Source organism: Nothobranchius furzeri, chromosome 18, assembly GCF_043380555.1.
Source record: "Nothobranchius furzeri strain GRZ-AD chromosome 18, NfurGRZ-RIMD1, whole genome shotgun sequence".
NCBI classification, from domain to species: Eukaryota; Metazoa; Chordata; class Actinopteri; order Cyprinodontiformes; family Nothobranchiidae; genus Nothobranchius; species Nothobranchius furzeri.
In genome coordinates this window covers 25,153,905-25,173,359 of record NC_091758.1, presented here as the reverse complement: position 1 = coordinate 25,173,359, position 19,455 = coordinate 25,153,905, and the positions used below count along the sequence as shown (strand labels likewise).

Below are 19,455 nucleotides of genomic sequence, written 5' to 3'. Positions count from 1 at the left end.
TGCTTTTACCGCCCCCTAGTGTTCCATTAGTGAAAGCAAAAGAAAAACAGCTCCTCGCTGTGCATTTGTTTTTAACACCTTAATAGTTTAACAGCAGAAATGTCTCCTCACCCTTCAATAGTGTCTGTGTGAGTGGTTCATCACTAAATTAAACAAATCATCTGTGTTCATGATCTAGAGCAGGTAGGAAACATGCTGGAAGCTGCTATGTCTGCTTCGCTTTAAGTTAAACAAAGACTGGATTGTAAACTCTGAACTTGCAATATTCTGGCCACAAAGGGTGGTGGTGGTCTGAGTAACATTTCATAACCCTTTAAGGTTATTTTACTGGCTCAAGAAAATTATTTTACAATGTCAAAAATTTGCCTAGTATGGCTTTTGAGAAACCTTTTTTGTACACCTGCTTGAATTTGTTGTTCTAGCCACTTCTGTTTATTACAATCTTGTTTAATTGTAGAAAATTTCGATTAAAAAAGTCAATACCTATAAAAAAAAAGTATTTGATCAAATTGGTTTTATCCCATTTAGTGAGGCCAAAGTGCTTTTGACACCCTTTAAAATATTTTTTAATCCTGGGGGATTTTGCTTTCCATTTTTCATGTTAAACATCAAACAAGAGTTGCTGACCTGAATCTCATTTATTAACCTGGGGAGATGCAGGAACCAGGTTGCCATGGTTCAATGACACCTAGTGGCTCATTTTGTGGCACAATACCACACCTGTCCCTCATTTGCACGTGGGCCTGGCAGACACTTCAAAACCAGTGTATATGTTAATATTACGCATCCAAACGAGCTTGACAGAAAATCTGAGTACCAAACTATATTTATTGTATACAGTAGTAAAAGACAACAAATAATGTACAATTCAGTAGAGAAACATGACAAGACCTGGACCCTGTTCTTCATACATAACAGTGAAGTTGATCTGAACGCCCCTCTGTCCTGATTACTCTTGCTAAAATGAAAGAACGTGGAAGGCTAATTTGTAGGCATAATGATGAATGTGCTCTTATTTTAGCGAGGAAAGCTGAAATCACTTCTTGTAACTAGTTTGTGCACAAAGATCTACCACGCTTCTGTGCCACTAAAGTGTGCCAGATGCTTTTGAACTAAGACTGAGCTGGGTTCTGAACAGTAAAACGAGTATTTTAAATAGTTAACTGCGGGTATTAAATATTCATTTAAAAACTGGACACTGGATTCAATGTTTGATAAAGAATATGTAAAACCAGAGCTCAGGTAGATGAAGACAGAACAGAAAATTCATTTTCTTATACGAGCGATTAAACAGAGGATTTTTTTTTTTGACGTTGTGTTAATATTCATGTTAGAAGTGCAGCCTTGAACCCGTCCACGACACAGAGCCTTACTGGACAACCGTTAAGCTCAAAACAGTTCTACACTTCAATTCATATTTTTGCAAGCTTTGAGCTCAGGGAGATCAGACGAATTTCAAAACCAAAAGAAAAAGAACTTTTGTTTCCAACCCAAAAAAGGATAAACTGAAGCTAACTTCGAGACCCGTGTAGGAAAAAAATGGGCCATGTGAGCACAGAACACACGACTCCCAGAGGTTTACCGGCTGACCAAACAGCATTTGAGATATCTCCACTGTAACACTGCAGCAAAGCAAGTAGAATTAGATACACACACCACAAGGTGTTATTCTCAGCAGTACAGCATGAAAAACGATAACGATGGAAGCGGTTTGTCTGCAGAGCACATCTAGTATCAGCCGTCCTGTCACTCCGCGTGTCCCGACAACACAGATGTGACAAAGCTGCTCCCAGAGGCAGAGCCACTCACTAAAATCATCACAAGGAGAAGAAGCGGCCTGCTTCTTGGTCAAAAGTTGCACGCATCCTTGTGGGGATGAATCCGACACAGCTAAACCCCAGTTTGGTCCAACTAAGGACGCAGCTCAGTAGCAGTTACTTTATCCCCTGAACAAGCATCATGCCTGAGCCAACAACCTCCCGTACTGCAGATACACCTAAAACAAGCTTAAATAAAAGCAAAAGACATGAGTTTGAACCTTGATAATAGGGACACGTTAAATATGAAGCTAATGTTTCGTCTTTGGATTGTTGGTTTAAACCCCACTACAATAATCTAACATCTGTTCTATTTCTGTACAGAAGGAAACATATTACAAGCTCCGAGGGTGTCCGGTTTTTAAAACGGGAGTCAAAAATACAAAATAATAATAATGCAGAAGCTCCTGAAATACAATTAAAGACAATTAAAGTTCAATTTCGACAGAAAAGCAGTGAAATGGCGAGCACATGTCTACGCATTGCAGACATGTTTTTAATGCCCACCAGGAAAAAAAATACAAAAAAAAAAAACACCAATCGATAACAACCAAAGTACTGGATACTGAGCTTTCACTGAACCACCAGAAGCAACTCTGAGAAGCTGCTGGTCCAATCACAGCCCGCTGCACCAGAAGGGAAATCTAGTCCCATTTGGCCAGCAGAGGGACCGTGAACACGAAGGTTCAGTCCTGACTTTAACAGCTGAGGAGTCATGGGCACTGTGAAGCAGAGGAAATAACAACAATAATAGTAATCAATAATGATATAATAAAGTTGTGAGGAGAAGCAGGGAAAGAGACGGTGAAGATGGTTGAGGGCATGGTCGACAATGAGGTGGGTGGGGCTTAGCAGCGCCCGCCTGTCTGCTGCTGGAAAACATCTATGGTGTCTTCATCTTCCATCTCCAGCTGCAGAAAGCACAGTGAAACATCTGATGAGGAATATCATTCGCATTTATGACTTCAAGTGAGACTTTATCAAAACTGCAGAAAAAATATTTTAGTCACCAAGTTAAAGTGAATATTTAGTTATCGTGATCATACCTGTGCAGGTGTATCTGTCTCATTAATGGGCTGGCCATCAAACCTGAACCTGATCTGTCTTATTGAGAGACCCTGCAGCGGGAGACCAAGGCAGCAAATGTGATTTAGTGTGTGCAGCATGAGGAATCTAACCAGCAGCCAGGCTTTCAGCTCACCTGCCGTTCACAGTACGCCTTCATTAGTTTGCTGAGCGGTGTGTGTCTTTTGATTTTGAACTGGACAACGGACCCATCCTGCCCTGCAACCTTGAGATTGATGTGATCGTTCTCCGTCTTGACTCCCTCCTGCAAAAACAGACATGGTGAACAAGCAGGTTATCATAACGATCACTATTATGCACAACAGCTAGTGTTCGTTAGCAGCACTGCTAGGTTATTAAAAAGTGCACGACTATTTTAGGAAGCATACGACACATTGAGGGCTTCTAATAACACTTTTCAAATGTTTTTTTTTTAAATTATAAGTAGGTATGATCTTACATTTGATCAAATACTGTCACGATATTCAGACAAGTGTTTTGGTAGCCATCAAAACAATTTTATTTTCACTGTAGTAAATACGTTTATAACTAAAAATTACCATTTCGGTGCCACGTTAGCCATTAAACGTTCTTTAGTTTGTGTCACAACACTAGATGAGCATGCATGAGACCTGATGGGGGATGACATAACAGTGTTACAGTTTTAGCCGCTAGTGTTAGCATGCTTAGCTTTAGGCTAGGTGATACACCGGTGTTTCTGCAGCTTTAGCTACCGGCTAATAAGCTTTGTTTTAAAGCATTGTGGGATCACAAGAATCAACATAACCGTAAACACTTATGTATACTTAAACCCGCTTTAAGTTATAAATTGATGCGTCATATCCTATTTGCGCTCTTTTGCCGCTCCTGCAGCTGCGGAATTTGCGGCGTTGCGGACGTATCGTGCGCACCGTTTCGACAAAGAAAAAAGCGCACATGTGACAATCAGATAAGATATTTTTGTTTAGAAGTGTAGTCTACGTCAAAAGACTGGGTGGTGTTTTGTTTTAGCAACAAGACTGGCCAGTCTAGGCGCTGTACGCGTACATAGGTTTGCGGGTATTCATTCATTTGCGAAACAAACACTGCGCCGCTTCAGAAAAACGTGCAAACCAGGCCATTTTTCAGACTGCACATGTAAGAAACGCTCGCCCGTGCACCAGAGTCATAATGCCGCTGCATTTAGACCGCTGCGTGAGCCCGAGAAGCTTACCTTTGGCTTTTCCTCCGACATCTCTGTTGGATTTTTGGGGATTTCTGAGCACTTTGTCACCGGCCTTTATCCGTCTTCCTGCCGCCTCCGGTGTCCTATCTTCTCTCCACTAACGGACGCGCGCTCCGCCTGATGTTACCGGTCAGTGATTGGTCGGAATAAATCACGTGGTGTGTCCATCGCGGGACTGCAGACGCGGGAGCGCGCATATGAGAATAAAAGAACTCACAAGACGCGCGTTCTCGTACAAGCTCGTGCCCGACGCGCTACTGCAGCTCAAAACAGTCAGCTTCAAAAGTGCAGGCAATAGGCTGCTCTGTACATCAACTTTACCTGCACAAATCAGCACAAACGAAGCACTAACAGAGCAGCCTATTTGCCTGCACTTTTGAAGCTGACGGGGCATGGACGTAATTTTTACTTTAGAAGTGGGGGGGGGGGGGGGGGGAGGACACAGGGGTGTCTTTACAGTATGCTCTAATGGGAAACAGGCTTCAACACAAATGGTTCTTTTCCGCTTGGTCCTAGAGCTCAACCAGTGTCAATTTAATATAGCGTAATATTGTTTTTGGATAGTAAAAAGTGCAGGGGTCAAAACATGACTTTGGAAAAAGTGGGGGGGACATGTCCCCCCCCCCCCCCCCCAAAAAAAAATTATGTCCATGTGACATAAAGTGTTCCTAAATTTGTTAATCTGAGTGTGTCCCTGTCATGAACGTAATTTTTACTTTAGAAGTGGGGGGACACAGGGGTATCTTTACAGTATGTTCTAATGGGAAACAGGCTTCAACACAAACAGTTTTTTTCCGCTTGGTCCTAGAGCTCAACCAGAGTCAGTTTATAGCATAATATTGTTTTTGGATGGTAAAAAGTGCAGGGTTCAAAACCTGACTTTGGAAAAAGTGTGTGTGGGGGTGGTGGTGGTGGTGGTGGTGGGGGGGGGGGTCCTCCCTGCCCCCCCCCCAAATTACGTTGATGGTCCCTGTAATGAGCAGACTTGGAGACCTGCCCAGGTGTAGCCCCGCCTCTCATCTGGACATATTTTTATTTTTTCCACTGTTATGTAGTTTTTTTATATAAAACTATAACTAAAAATAATAAAACTAAACTGAACAAAGCACTTTCAAAAATGAAATGCTAAACTAAATCAAACAAATGATAATGCTAACTGAAACTAATAGAATTTAAAGTCTGAAATCAAAATCTAGTAAAAATAAAAACTAAGAAAAAATGCTAAACTAAACTCTGTAAGTCCTCCTTTTTTGCAGGAGAGGCGAGTCTAGCCTTACAAGCATTGTCAGTCTAGATTATCGGCTAGGATCTGGTCTGAGTGGTTGAAATCAACCTGATCACTAGTGTGACGTCCTCAATGAGATGAACTACGTTTCAGCTAATTTTATTAAATGGATTGTCCATACAATGTCCATACAATGTCAGCAGGTGTCTCCTCACAACGTTCCCCAACCCAAAGAACCACCCCAAGAAGGTTCAGCAACACTCAAGCTTATTGGTATTGCACGACAACTTTAAAAACAAACCGACGCCCTTGCTTGTGGCTTTTGGTGATGGGGCCTAATATGATATTTAATATTTGAGAATGTGGGTTACTTTATATTGACAGAATGTAAAAAACAACATGAAATAAGCAGTCCAGCACAAATCCAGAGCCAACGATTGACCTTTTATTAAGTTTATGTCTTAGGGAATACATAAAAAGCACCAAAATTAGGCTAGAGAAGTCAACAACACAAAGCAGACTTCAAAGGTCTAAAATAGGTCTAAATACATAAAAATTAAATTAAATCTCTACAATGAGTTTAAAATCAGCAGCAATTTTAAAAAAAATGTAAAATTTTAAGAAAAACAATCAGCATCCAACCTTACATTTTTCTATTATGTACACATAAACTGAAGAATAATAAATAGCACAGATAGACTGATGCTATGGAAGCCACAGGAAAATGTTAAAGTTTAAAGTAAACAGCAGCTGAGCAAGTTGGTTTTAGCAGATTGATGTCAGAGGATCTCCTTACAAAACTCATCTTTTTTGTTGATTAAAACATTATTTTCCATTAAATGGTGGATTGTTTATGTCAGAGTGGATCTCAGCTGTGTTCAGTTTAAAACTCTCAGCTTGATGGTTTCATGAAAATTTGGAGTACGGGTTTGGTCCACTTAGACCTACGAAAACATGAAAACAAGTCATTAAAAAGTGCAAAAAATGTTTTTGTAGTTGAGCAAATTTTACATTTTGGTTTCATTGCTAAGAATCTGACTAATAGAGTTAAGCCCATAATCCCCGTCTGAATTAGTCAAGTTTAAAACCTCCATCTCAAACCAACCTGGCTTTATCTAAAACAGTAATCGACTCCTCATGTCCATAACTGGTGACAACTGCAGTCATGCATGTGGGGTATCTGATAACATGTTTCTTTCATCGCTGTGGAGAAATTTTGTCCCATTTTCTTTACAGAAATGCATTAATTCAGCCACATTGGATGGTTGTCCATTCTGTTTAAGGTCAAAGATCAGACATTCTTCTTCAGGATTTACTGGTATGAATTCATGGTTCCATCAATTACAGAAAGTGGTCCACATCCTGAAGCAGCCCCAGAACATCACACTACCACCACCATGTTGGACTGTTTGTATGCCGTTTTACTGAAATCCTGAGTTAGTTTTAATCTACATGGAATGGAAAGCACCACGTTATTCTTATTGTTGAGTCACGACCTCTGACCTTAACCCCTTGCAATTGTGGCCTGCAGGGCTTAAAGCCTAATTTATAATTCTCCGTCTGTGTCGATACAGAGACATGCAACGGCATTATGCTCCCAGAAGTTGACAGAGACATGCCCAACTTTTGAAATATCTGTCGAAAGTGACGGAGATTGCAAGCTTGTGTTAGTTATGGACGCTGCTTTCTTTAAATTCATCAACAGCATCGCCATTGCTCGCTCAAATACAGGGAGTGCAGAATTATTAGGCAAATGAGTATTTTGTCCACATCATCCTCTTCATGCATGTTGTCTTACTCCAAGCTGTATAGGCTTGAAAGCCTACTACCAATTAAACATATTAGGTGATGTGCATCTCGGGGCGTGGTCTAATGACATCAACACCCTATATCAGGTGTGCATAATTATTAGGCAACTTCCTTTCCTTTGGCAAAATGGGTCAAAAGAAGGACTTGACAGGCTCAGAAAGGTCAAAAATAGTGAGATATCTTGCAGAGGGATGCAGCAGTCTTAAAATTGCAAAGCTTCTGAAGCGTGATCATCGAACAATCAAGCGTTTCATTCAAAATAGTCAACAGGGTTACAAGAAGCGTGTGGACAAACCAAGGCGCAAAATAACTGCCCATAAACTGAGAAAAGTCAAGCATGCAGCTGCCAAGATGCCACCTGCCACCAGCGTTGGGAGTAACGCGGTACAAAAGTAATTAATTACTGTAATGCATTGCTTTTTGCTGTAATGTGGTAATGTAAGGCATTACAGGGAAAGAAAATGGTAATATTTACTCTGTACAATTGTCAGTAACGCGGTAATTACAATGCATTTTTAAACCCAGAATCAAGATGTGGGTTTCCTAAAAATTCAAACTGCGGGAAGCCTGAAAAAAGATCCAGTATCCACATATATGATGTCATTTATGGACTCAGCTTTGCGGGCATTCTATGAGCAGAGAGGATGCAGCGGTAATGGCTCAAATACTCCAGCTGCGTCCTGCGCACGGCCGCTGTTATATTCACAAAATCGCTCCACCAAAACAAAGTAATTTGTTTGTGATCGTTTATATCAGCCCATATTCTCTGGTACTTCATGTACTTTTCAGCTGAGTTCATAATCTGCGCCGGTGATTTCAACTCATTGCTGCAGGAGCGCAGCGCGAAGCTTTTTTATTTTTTGCGTTCGGTAGATCCCCTTGGCTGATTAGTTGGAAAGTAGGAAATCTAGGAAACAGTTTTTCTGGAAGACGGAGAAAACATGCAGCATGCAGGAAGGTTAGAGAGTGAAAGGACAGAAAATTATTCAAATAAAACCAAGAAAACAAAACAAAGTGCTTGAAAAGAAAAAAAGTAGGTAGATTTATCCCCAATGCACATTTTTACCAGTGAAAAGCAATAATATATAAGCATTTAATATTTATACATGTGATAGAATCAGATCACCCCAGAAGTCAGTCCCACATCCAGGGCCGTGTCAAGGCATTTGGGGACCAAGGCAAATATAGGCTTGGAGCCCCCACCACCTCACTCCCTGCTCAGATGGCCCTATAAGATGGCAGCGTGCTGAGAGTACAGATTGTTGTTGTTATTTAATAAACAATCATTTTAAAGCATATCTGACTGTTTTTAACAGCAACCCTAGCTCAGACACCACATCACTTTCCACATATATGTCATGAGCTCACTGAGCGTCAGATTACCAGATTCATACTGAAGTTGTTTTGGTGAAACTAACTTAAAGTAATGCCAAAGTAGTGTAATGCCTTACATTTTAAAATCAGTAATATTGTAATGTAACAAATTACTTTAAAATGAGGGTAACAAGTAATAAATAATGCATTACAGTTTTGAAGTAACTTGCCCAACATTGCCTGCCACCAGTTTGGCCATATTTCAGAGCTGCAACATCACTAGAGTACCCAAAAGCACAAGGTGTGCAATACTCAGAGACATGGCCAAGGTAAGAAAGGCTGAAAGACGACCACCACTGAACAAGACACACAAGCTGAAACGTCAAGACTGGGCCAAGAAATATCTCAAGACTGATTTTTCTAAGGTTTTATGGACTGATGAAATGAGAGTGAGTCTTGATGGGCCAGATGGATGGGCCCATGGCTGGATTGGTAAAGGGCAGAGAGCTCCAGTCTGACTCAGACGACAGCAAGGTGGAGGTGGAGTACTGGGTTGGGCTGGTATCATCAAAGATGAGCTTGTGGGGCCTTTTTCGGGTTGAGGATGGAGTCAAGCTCAACTCCCAGTCCTACTGCCAGTTTCTGGAAGACACCTTCTTCAAGCAGTGGTGCAGGAAGAAGTCTGCATCCTTCAAGAAAAACACGATTTTCATGCAGGACAATGCTCCATCACACACGTCCAAGTACTCCACAGCATAGCTGGCAAGAAAGGGTATAAAAGAAGAAAAACTAATGACATGGCCTCCTTGTTCACCTGATCTGAACCCCATTGAGAACCTGTGGTCCATCATCAAATGTGAGATTTACAAGAAGGGAAAACAGTACACCTCTCTGAACAGTGTCTGGGAGGCTGTGGTTGCTGCTGCACGCAATGTTGATGGTGAACAGATCAAAACACCGACAGAATCCATGGATGGCAGGCTTTTGAGTGTCCTTGCAAAGAAAGGTGGCTAAATTGGTCGCTGATTTGTTTTTGTATTGTTTTTGAATGTCAGAAATGTACATTTGTGAATGTGGAGATGTTATATTGGTTTCACTGGTAAAAATAAAATAATTGAAATGGGTATATATTTGTTTTTTGTTAAGTCGCCTAATAATTACGCACAGTAATAGTCACCTGCACACACAGATATCCCCCTAAAATAGCTAAAACTAAAAACAAACTAAAAACTACTTCCAAAAACATTCAACTTTGATATTAATGAGTTGTTTGGGTTCATTGAAAACATGGTTGTTGTTCAATAATAAAATTATTCCTCAAAAATACAACTTGCCTAATAATTCTGCACTCCCTGTAATAAAAAGATATTTAGTGGCAGACATAGAACAGATTGAGGAATGCCTTGCGGAAAAAGTCTGAAAATATGAACGTTTATTCACTTGTGACTGAAGGAGTAAAAAGTAACGCAGCAAGCGTTTTATTCGTGGACAGAAATGACAAGAAACGTAGGTTTAATGGTGGCAATTGCATTAGGAGGTGGAAGAAAATTATGGACAATTTTGTTTTGTTTTTTTAACAAAAGTCTCTGCAATAAATAAAAGCAATTTAAACACAATAGTAAATACATTATCGTGAACCGGATAAGTGACTATACTGATGGCAGGAAAGAGCTACGCCCTCTGTTGTCATGGCAGGGAATTGCTTTGCAACACCCCAGGCGTCGGAGAAGTTAAGGGAAAACATCTCCGTCAATGAACCTGCACGAGGGAGCTGACAGAGAAGTATAAATTAAACATGGGGCACACTGAAGTCAGACTCGCCACGGAAACACCACAGTTTGGGGAAATCAAATGGTCACACAGGAAGTGCCGTGCCGCTGAGCATCTCTTGGAAAGTTGTGCGATAATAACAACATCACGCAGGACGTGGGAACAGGAAGCAGAAAGTGACTTTCCTTTTTATGTGATCAGACTTGCCATCATGTTTTGTGAGACTCAAATTCATTAGAAATGGGGAAGCACGCTATTTATTAGAATATTTTAAGATCAATAGTACTTTACCCTACAAACGGTCAGCGTCACATGGATGTGTAGATCATGTCTATATTAATCTGTCGGTCCGGACAACGTCTGTAGGACGTCCAAACTAGGTCTTTGCACAGTGGGTAAAGTTATCATTGCTGGGGTTGGGATTATGCCAGCAGTTGGGTTTAAATAAATAAATAAATAAATAAATAAATAAATAAAGAGATCGTAATGTCTGTTGTAAAGTACTCAATAATGTTGTTAACAGCCGCTCCGCGGCAGCGCCACCACGCTTCAAATAGAACTGGTGACCAGCTTCAGCGCCATGGCGCTGCGCTTCTGGGAGGTGGCGCAGCGCTGCCTGTGTAGCCACTCTCAGCAACTATAATAGCTTCTTTTCAAAAAGACGGCACGGCGCTGAAGCGTCTTTCTTCAGTGTAACCCAGGCTTTAGATGTTTTTCTGTGTTCTTTTGTTCTTGAATTTTGTTAGAAACGTGTTGCTTTTTGAGATCTTTTAACTTCATGTTATCAGACATGTTCTGTTGAGTGGTTTCTAAAGTCCCATAAAACAAGGCTGGCTCAGACGGCTTTTATTGGTTAAATGAAAAACATTCTCATTTGAAACTGCATTTTATTTTATTCAAATTTTCTTTAAAATTCACGTTTGTTTGAGCTGAAACTGAAGAAATATGCGACGGGGTAAATACTTTTCAAATCGTTATCCCACACTAAGTAGACTACAAATGTCTTTATCCTAAAAACCCAGACATGTTTTGTCATATTACTCTCAGGAATAAAGCATGTAAGCAGATCTTACACTGGGACCGTTTTTTCTAAGGGTGAAATGCATAATGCATCATTGATTTATTCACTCACTAAAGGTTTCGAAACCATAAATATAATAAAAAGGAAAGAGGCTCACCGTATTTACTCCTGATTTCCTGATGTCTTTGCTTCATCTCAGCCCTCCTGCAAACACAACGAATTTCCTGTGATCCAAACAGACTAAATAACATTAACATTTTGTAGACCCAAAAACCAGTTTGGCCAGTTTTACAACCCACTCCGCTTTTGGGTTGCACAAGGAAACTGATACCAGTCATGCTAATAATGCCACAGGGGTGGTCGGTGCAGAACAACCAGAAACTGCAGAAATTTAGATGACTAGTTACATTTTCTAAAAGAAAAACAGCATTATGGAATCTAGTAATTTCATAAATTTCTATAAACCTCTTTTAAATATTAAGTCCTTGTTCATTTAGGGAAACACCGAATAGTCCCAAAAAAAAAGTATGAACTGCATCGCATTCTTAACATTCTTAATATTATTTCTCACCTTTCTTCCTGCTTGGTTTTTGTTTTGTTGGCCCGCCGTTGCATCTTTGCCTCAAATCGTTTGGATCTGACAAACACACACACACACACACACACACACACACACACACACACACACACACACACACACACACACACACACACACACACACACACACACACGAGGTTTATTGAATGGCCCTAATAAACACCAAAACGCACACAAACAGGATGCTGCCCTAGGTGTCAACAGAACTTCATAAAATTTACGGAAACTGGTTCAACAATGAATTTAGCACAAATGCTGACAAACAGGTGAGCCTAAGTATAGTTGATTTTACTTTTTGTGAAAACGAGAAAGAATGCAACAAAATTGAATATCTGGACTTCTCTTAAATACCATTTCTTGTAATTAAAGTGTCACACACACACACACACACACACACACACACACACACACACACACACACACACACACACACACACACACACACACACACACAGTACACTTACCCAGCGTTTTCACATTTGCAGCAGCAGAACATGCAGATCACAAGGCCGATGATGATCGCACCACAGAACACTGATATGGTGATTATCAGAATCCGGAAGTTCACTGCAGACATGACGAGTGTTAGAAAGTGCCCACCACAGACCAGCATCACAATTTTTATACGTTACACCATTTTTGATAATTCTTTAAAGGTGCATGATGTAAAAATGAAGTAAGAATGCCGTCCTGTGGTCAAATTTAGGTACTGCATTCCATTTTCAAAACACACAAGTGACTCTCTTAAGGATCTGCACCAGACAGTTGTTGATGACGAGTCATGATAACTGACCCGCACTTGTATAGCGCTCGTCAGAGTCAGAAGACTCCAAAGCGCTTTACACTAGAAAGAAAGAAAACCATCTTTTATATAATGCCTCTCAAGATAAAAATCACAACGTGCTCCACAAGAACAAAACATTTACTATACAAAATATTGTTTTTGATTATTAAAAAATATGGTTAAAATAAAGGCAAAAAAGTGTGAATAAAAAGTGTAAAGAAAGGGAGAGAGAAAATGAATAGAAAAAAGGTAAATCAGTGGATCCCAGGAAAGGCAGAATAGGAAGAAAGAGCAGAGAGGGTGGAGATGAAGGTCACGCAAAAGCCAGTGTGACGAAATGAGTTTTCAGCTGCTTTTAAAGGAGACCACTGAGTCCAGTGATCTCAGGCTCAGAGAGGTCCAGAGTCTGGGGGCCACAGCAGCAAATGATCTGTCACCTTTGGTCTTTAGCCTGTTGCGCTGCACAACTAGTAGGCTTTGATCACTGGACCTCAGGGACCTGCTGGGGGTGTAGGGACTGAGAAGATCACCAATGTATGATGGTGCTTGTCCATGTAAGGCCCTATAGACCAGAACCAGGATCTTGAAATGAACCCTTAAGTTGACAGACCACCTGTAGACGGTTCAGGGAGGTTCTGCTCAGACACGTGAAAAGAGAGTTACAGTAGTCTAAGCGTGAGGAGATGAAGGTGTGGATAACTGTCTCAAGTTCAGAGCGGGACAGAATAGGACTCAGCTTAGCAATGTTCCTGAGATGGAAGAAGGAAGAGCAAACAAGAGAAGAGACATGAGGATCCAGGGTTAGAGCTGGGACAAAGGTCACACCAAGATTCCTGACTGAAGGTTTTGGTGTGAGAAGCAAGCTGACCAAGAGAGTCTCTGACTTTGGGAACCAGCTTATCTGGGGCACAGATGAGGATCTCAGTCTCATCTTCATTCAGCTGAAGAAAGTTCCCAGCCATACAGGTTTTGATAGAGTCTAAGCAGGTGTGTAACATCTGCAACTTAGACATCTCAAGGGGCTTAAAGGAGATGTACAGTTGGATGTCATCTGCATTAAGATGGTAGGAGATTATTTTAAAAGAGCTCAGGATCTGATGAAGAGGCAGCAGATAGAGGAGGAAGAGCAGAGGCCCCAGCACAGAACCTTGTGGGACACCATGGGTAAGGGAGGTGGTGGAGGACCTAAACGTGGAGATGGCCACAGAAAAGGAACGCTCAGAACGATAAGAGGAGAACCACTTCACAGCAGTTCCTGATAGGCCTACCCAGTCTCTCAGCCTGTCCAGCAACAGGTGATGGTCAACAGTGTCAAAGGCTGCAGTCAGGTCCAGCAGGACCAGAACAGAACAGAACAGTTCCCTGCATCACTGTGAGTCAGAAGGTCATTAGAGACCCTAAGAAGAGCTGTTTCAGTGAAAAGAACTCTACAGAAACTCACATAGATGAATTAACAACTCCTTTGCTTTCATTTATGCAGTATTTCTGTGAAACGATTCATTGTCGTGTGGTTTAAAGCAATTTGTTACAAATAAAAAGCAGATCAAAGAAGACCAGTGTGTGTGTGTTTCTTACTCCAACAGAGCCCCCAGCGGGCATCATTCAGTGGACAGAGTGAATGAGGTGGGAGGATGGTCTTTGCTGGGTAAGTTAAACATGATTTGGTTGTTGTGCACCACAAGCACTGCGAAGAAGGAATAAAAACAATAATATAAGTTTAAAAAAGAACAAGCCCAAAGTATTCAGGCTAACAGACCAGTTTCTCTTCAAACCAGCCTAGCAGGTTTAACGGTGGAGGACGAGCCACCACGTCCTGTGTTTAGTCACAACATAACACCAGCTGAGCAGAAATCAGAGGCCCTTTGCTTACAGACACGTTGAACAGACATTCCTCACAGCTCGTCCCATTCCTGCTCTCACACACTGCTGGGAACAAGAAAAAAGGAGACGTCATTAAACCAAAATTCCAGAGAGTTTTAAGCAGCAGATTAAACTCAAAGGGAAGCCTGTGGGTTTGTTTGGTGTAACCACTGCTAATCCTCCAGGGCTATTTCTACTCTATACCAGATCTGAAACACACAAGCTTTGGATCAAGTGTTTCAGACCACAAACAAAACAATAAATCTCTAACAAGTTTTTTTGGGGATGTTTTTATCCAGATAAATATGCTGAGGATTACATTAGATTAATTCTTTACATATCAATATTTGGCTTTTAGAAACAAAAATAAGGAATATTCGATAATTTCTGTTATAATTTTCATAACTGAAAAAACTGCTTTCATTTTTCATGACTATTTATGAATCAACAAGCCTTTTAATTAAACCATTTCTGATTAATGGCCTAAAATTCGTCACGTTTTTTCTGATAATCTATAAAGAGAATTTACGCACCATAATGCAACAAAAAGGAAAAGAACAATGAGCTTGTGCTTTTTGAAACAGAATGACCTTCATACATTATCAGGTTAGGTTTCTTCGTTCCTACCTTGGTCAGGTGTGGACTGAGCTGACGCTGCTGCTAAACCCAAAACAAGAAGGAGGAAAACCCGCAACTCCATCATCCTCATCCAGGCGCGTCGACGCAGTAGATATTGCGTTGCTTTTGTGTTTAAGTAGAAGTACGGAGCGCTTTCCGTCCGCTCAAGCCGAGAGAAACTCCAAAAGTGAAGTTGTCGTGAAAGAAACAAGCCGTGACGCGCCCTCGTGACGCAACAGCGCAGACAAAAGACAGGAATGCGTTCAAACAGTAAATGCATTTTTGTGTTTATTCAAAAATGCTGAGATGTTTTTCAGTCAAACGGGTTCTTTTAAAAAAAAGAGTATAGATTTAGGAAAAAAATATTAGATCGGGCTATTTATTTTCTAATTTCAGATAAACTGTGTGTGCGTGTGTGTGTGTGTGTGTGTGTGGGGGGGGGGCTTAGATCTCTGTCACTACAATCAGTTTCAGCCAAATAAAACAAGAAGACAAAAGAATTTCCAATAATTTATTAAAGCATAATTTTGTAAAGCCAGTTACAGATAAAAAAAAGAACACGTCTCTCTCCCTCTATTTTGTCCCCTAACAAACACAATGGTTTACTGTTACTGAAGAATAAGCAGAACATAAGAACGGGCCCCACTTTGGCCGCCTGCGGCTGATAACAGGAGCCCTCATGATGAAAACAGATAAGTGATCAGATACTTCAGGGTCCTAAATCACTTCCAGCCTGATCACCTTCCAGCAGCTACGGGGGATTCTTCAGACATAAAATAATGTACATACCCGTCCAGACCGCCCAGTTTTCATGGCTTTTTGTTAACTTTTATTAGCCACAATTTCTAACCTGAATTTTGAGTGAAATTGGATTATTCAGGATCACAGTGGGCTGTGTGTGTGAGTCAAGGCTTTTATGGTTAGAATACTGAGGTTATAGGAGTGCTTTCTCTCTAGAATTGTAAAAGCACATACACACGGCAAATAGTTTAGACTAAATTCTGTAGTTTTAGATGACACATCTGTAATTTAATTCAGGTCTGGCATAATAAATGTATGTAAAATGTGTGTGTGTGTGTGTGTGTGTATGCGTGCGTGCATGCACTTTTGATTTACAACCTCAGTATCTCTAAAATCTACAGCCCTTTACAATCTGTCATACTTAAATAAAACAGTAAAATGTTCCTTAAATACTTATACTTCTCTTAAATATCTAAAATCAAATATGTTATTGCCATAGAGCTTAAGAACATATGTTAAATAAAAACCATAAAGCATTTTTTCACATCACAATGAATGTTCCTGTGTTGTCTCACCATCTCCAGTGGATTTAAAACATAAAGTCTTTGTTTAAACTCTGTAGAGGTGCTGTCTGTGTGATATTCATATGGTGCTCTTTACTCCAGTATAGATTTATTCTCATTTTTCTTTTTCTTCACATTTAAAGGTTTCAGATCAGCAAAATAAATAAATAAATAAATATGTCAGACAACAATAACCAGAGTAAATACCAAATTTAAGAGTATTGAAAGTAAAATATTTTTTACCAAACTAATCACATCTCATTCTTCAACCATGAATTACTTGTGATTAAACACAATCTTTAGTAATTTCTTTCAAATTTCTGCCATTATTTTCTGCTTATCGGGGGTCATGACGCTGGCATGCACGGAAAACCTCATCAGGGAGGGTTCCAGGAGGCATCCTGACTAGATGCCTGAGCCACCTCAACTGGCTCGTCTCACTGTGGAAGAGCAGTGGATCTACTCCAAGCCCCTCCCGGATGATCGAGCTTCTCACTCAATCTCTAAGGGAGAGCCAAGACACCTGTGGAGGAAACTCATTTCGGCCGCTTGTAGCCGTGATCTTGTTCTTTCGGTCACTGCCCAAAGCGCGTGACCACAGGAGAGGGTTGGAACGTAGATCCACCTTTGCCTTCCTGCTCATCTCTCTCTTCACCACAACAAACCGGTACAACGCCCGCATCACTGCAGACGCAGCACCAATCCGCCTGTTGCTCTCTTGGTTCGTGTCTCACTTTACCAAAGAACATCTTGATGAATCAAAAGACTCCTGGGAAATTATTCTTTGGACCAATGAAACGAAAGGGTGACTTTCTAGAAGGTGTGTATCCCGTAACATCAGGCACAAAGTTAACACTAAAACATTTTTATCAACAGTTAAGCATGGTGGCGGAAGTGTGATGGTCTGGGACTGTTATTGCTGCTTTAATGGTTATTTGTTTCAGGTAATTTCACTTGTCTCTCATTACTCTTTCACAAAGGGCCAGGGTTGGATTGATATCTTTTTCAAATCAGTGAAAAACCGTACTTTAGGTTTAGTCAGGCCATGTTTGTCTGATATTGGTATTTGCTTGCTGATCTGAGACATTTAAGCATGACCTCACAAAGAAAAGCAGAAACAAGAAAACTGTACGAGGACAGAACTTTGTCTCGAGTCCACTGGAGTCAGTGAGAGGGGTTTCTCTCTGATCCAAAAACCTTCATATCCACACAATATCCTTTAAACAGTTCCTCTTCCACTGAAACAGTAATAATCCCGTATATTCTTAATCCAGCCGAATATTTAAACATACAGTACAATTAGTAATAAACCACCCACAGCCCTCCCTTGAATACCATGCGTTTCCTTTGTAACTCACAACTACAACACCGTTCCTTGCAACACATACTCATAAATACATCTTATTTCCAACGAATACACTCAGTAAATCCACATTAAACTCTTTTCCATTTTCCAACTGTTTGCATAAAACCATGAATACACTCACACACACATCCAACATCACATTTAAGGACAGCTAAAATAGTGGGGCGTGGGGGAGGGTATACAGTAATTATCAGTAAAGTTCATAAACAGGCTGGAAACAGATGAACCACAGCTTGTGTGTGTGTGTGTGTGTGTGTGTATGTGTTTTCTCCATGTCTTCTGATCTTCTGGAGTAGAATGAATAAAATAAAATAAGCAGACAAAGATCTACAACGTTTCATGGCTCCGAGTAGCGCTGGAGCGTGGCTCCTAAAGTCTTAAAACACAGTGAAAACATGACCACGACAGCAGTGAGTCTGTGAGTCACACACCTTCAACACAATTCAGCTGTGTGTTAGCCACATGACAGGTGTCACACTGTGTTAAATATGGCATTTATAGGCTTTACAGTGCAGCGACAACCTAAAACAAATGAAAAGTTTTCCTGTTGTGTTCGTAATACAGTACATGTTTGTGTACATATTTATGACTGTACAGATTTATGCTCTATTTAGACATAAACAAGACTACTTCTTTCTTTTCCATCCTCATTTATTATCAAGGAATACCAAAATTAACTTAATTTGTCTGTGTTTCTTTCTTTTGGCCACACGGTGGCACTGAGACGAGTGAGCAAGTGAACACTGTGGTTCAGGGGAGACGGTGACACTAGAAGAACAGTTGCTGTGTGGACTCCTTTTGATGTTACAGACGGGAAGTTGAGAACATCAAGACAGTGTGTAACTTTAGAACTTAACAGCAACAGAAATGAGATGCAACCAGAAATGAAGAGATGTGAAGAGAATGAGTGAAATGAGAGGTTAAACAAAGTGTGGCTCACTTCTGTCTGGCAGTGCACAGGGGTCGTACAGGAGCCATCCGGGATAGGCCGAGAGCCGGAGCTTGGGTTGTGCTTGGTATTATTGAAAACAGAGAAATTTGGAGTGTGCTTCATCTACATGCATTACTACAACTGGTGGGCGGGGCCAAGAGGAGGGGTGTATTTGTTTCAAAAGCCCTAAAATACATGTTGGTTTCTGTATCATGCTCGTTTTAAATCCCCAGTGAACCCGGTTTAGTTTCGGTTTGGCATCAGTGTCCACATCTCCTCCTTTTGCTTATTTACCCTTCTGGATTGGGTTGGAGGATTAGCTAGTTCAATGCTCTTATCAACATCAGCCAACATGGCTGGCTGAGAGGTCTGCTGCTGCTGGATGGATGGATGGATGGAGCATTTAGCAATCACCTGATCCAGGAGCTAGCCACGCTAGTCACAGACATGATGCTGCAACGTTTCTTCACCATCATGTTGATGTAGGCCTTCATGATTTTGGCAATCTCTCCAACCTGTGGAGAAAAGGCATTAGTTTGCGCAAAGTTGCCTTAAGGGAGTAATTATTAGAGAACAAGTTCACATTTCTTTCAATACATTTGAGAAAAAAGCTCTGGCACTCCTGTTTCAGGGACAAGAAGTTAGCCAGAGGAGTGGGAAGCAGAACATGGCAGGATCTGGGGTCTTACTTCCTGGTATTCAGACATCTCTCCTCTGATAACAGCAACACAACTCTCTAACACTGACT

The 19,455-nt window shown here is 40.8% G+C and overlaps 3 protein-coding genes across 6 annotated transcripts in view; all 3 read right to left on the bottom strand.

Moving 5' to 3' along the window:
* Window positions 1-808: 808 nt before the first annotated feature.
* On the bottom strand, window positions 809-4,253 carry LOC107392145 (small ubiquitin-related modifier 3). The gene is made up of 4 exons (XM_015969758.3): window positions 4,096-4,253; window positions 3,019-3,147; window positions 2,864-2,935; window positions 809-2,728 (listed from the first exon to the last, which is right to left on the bottom strand). Exons 1-4 carry the CDS (start codon window positions 4,114-4,116, stop codon window positions 2,666-2,668), a joined length of 285 nt encoding a protein of 94 aa, XP_015825244.1. The 5' UTR covers window positions 4,117-4,253; the 3' UTR covers window positions 809-2,665.
* A 1,502-nt stretch (window positions 4,254-5,755) lies between these two features.
* Window positions 5,756-15,475, bottom strand: LOC107392144 (pituitary tumor-transforming gene 1 protein-interacting protein). Of its 2 annotated transcripts, none has more exons than XM_015969756.3 (7): window positions 15,116-15,475; window positions 14,499-14,554; window positions 14,204-14,312; window positions 12,309-12,411; window positions 11,818-11,883; window positions 11,404-11,450; window positions 5,756-6,276 (listed from the first exon to the last, which is right to left on the bottom strand). In XM_015969756.3, the coding sequence occupies exons 1-7, from the start codon at window positions 15,384-15,386 to the stop codon at window positions 6,239-6,241; spliced, it is 690 nt and encodes a 229-aa protein (XP_015825242.2). In that variant the 5' UTR covers window positions 15,387-15,475; the 3' UTR covers window positions 5,756-6,238. The 2 variants fall into 2 exon arrangements, with proteins under 2 accessions (XP_015825242.2, XP_015825243.2); XM_015969757.3 differs by having other exon boundaries at window positions 14,499-14,551.
* Window positions 15,476-15,603: 128 nt separating this feature from the next.
* LOC107392143 (unconventional myosin-X) overlaps window positions 15,604-19,455 on the bottom strand; it is a 54,887-nt gene continuing 51,035 nt past the window's right edge. For all 3 annotated transcript variants that reach the window (XM_015969752.3, XM_015969753.3, XM_015969754.3), the window contains exon 43: window positions 15,604-19,222. In XM_015969752.3, coding sequence (XP_015825238.3) covers window positions 19,118-19,222 — 105 coding nt within the window. In that variant the 3' untranslated portion in view covers window positions 15,604-19,117. The remainder of the gene's footprint in view (window positions 19,223-19,455) is intronic.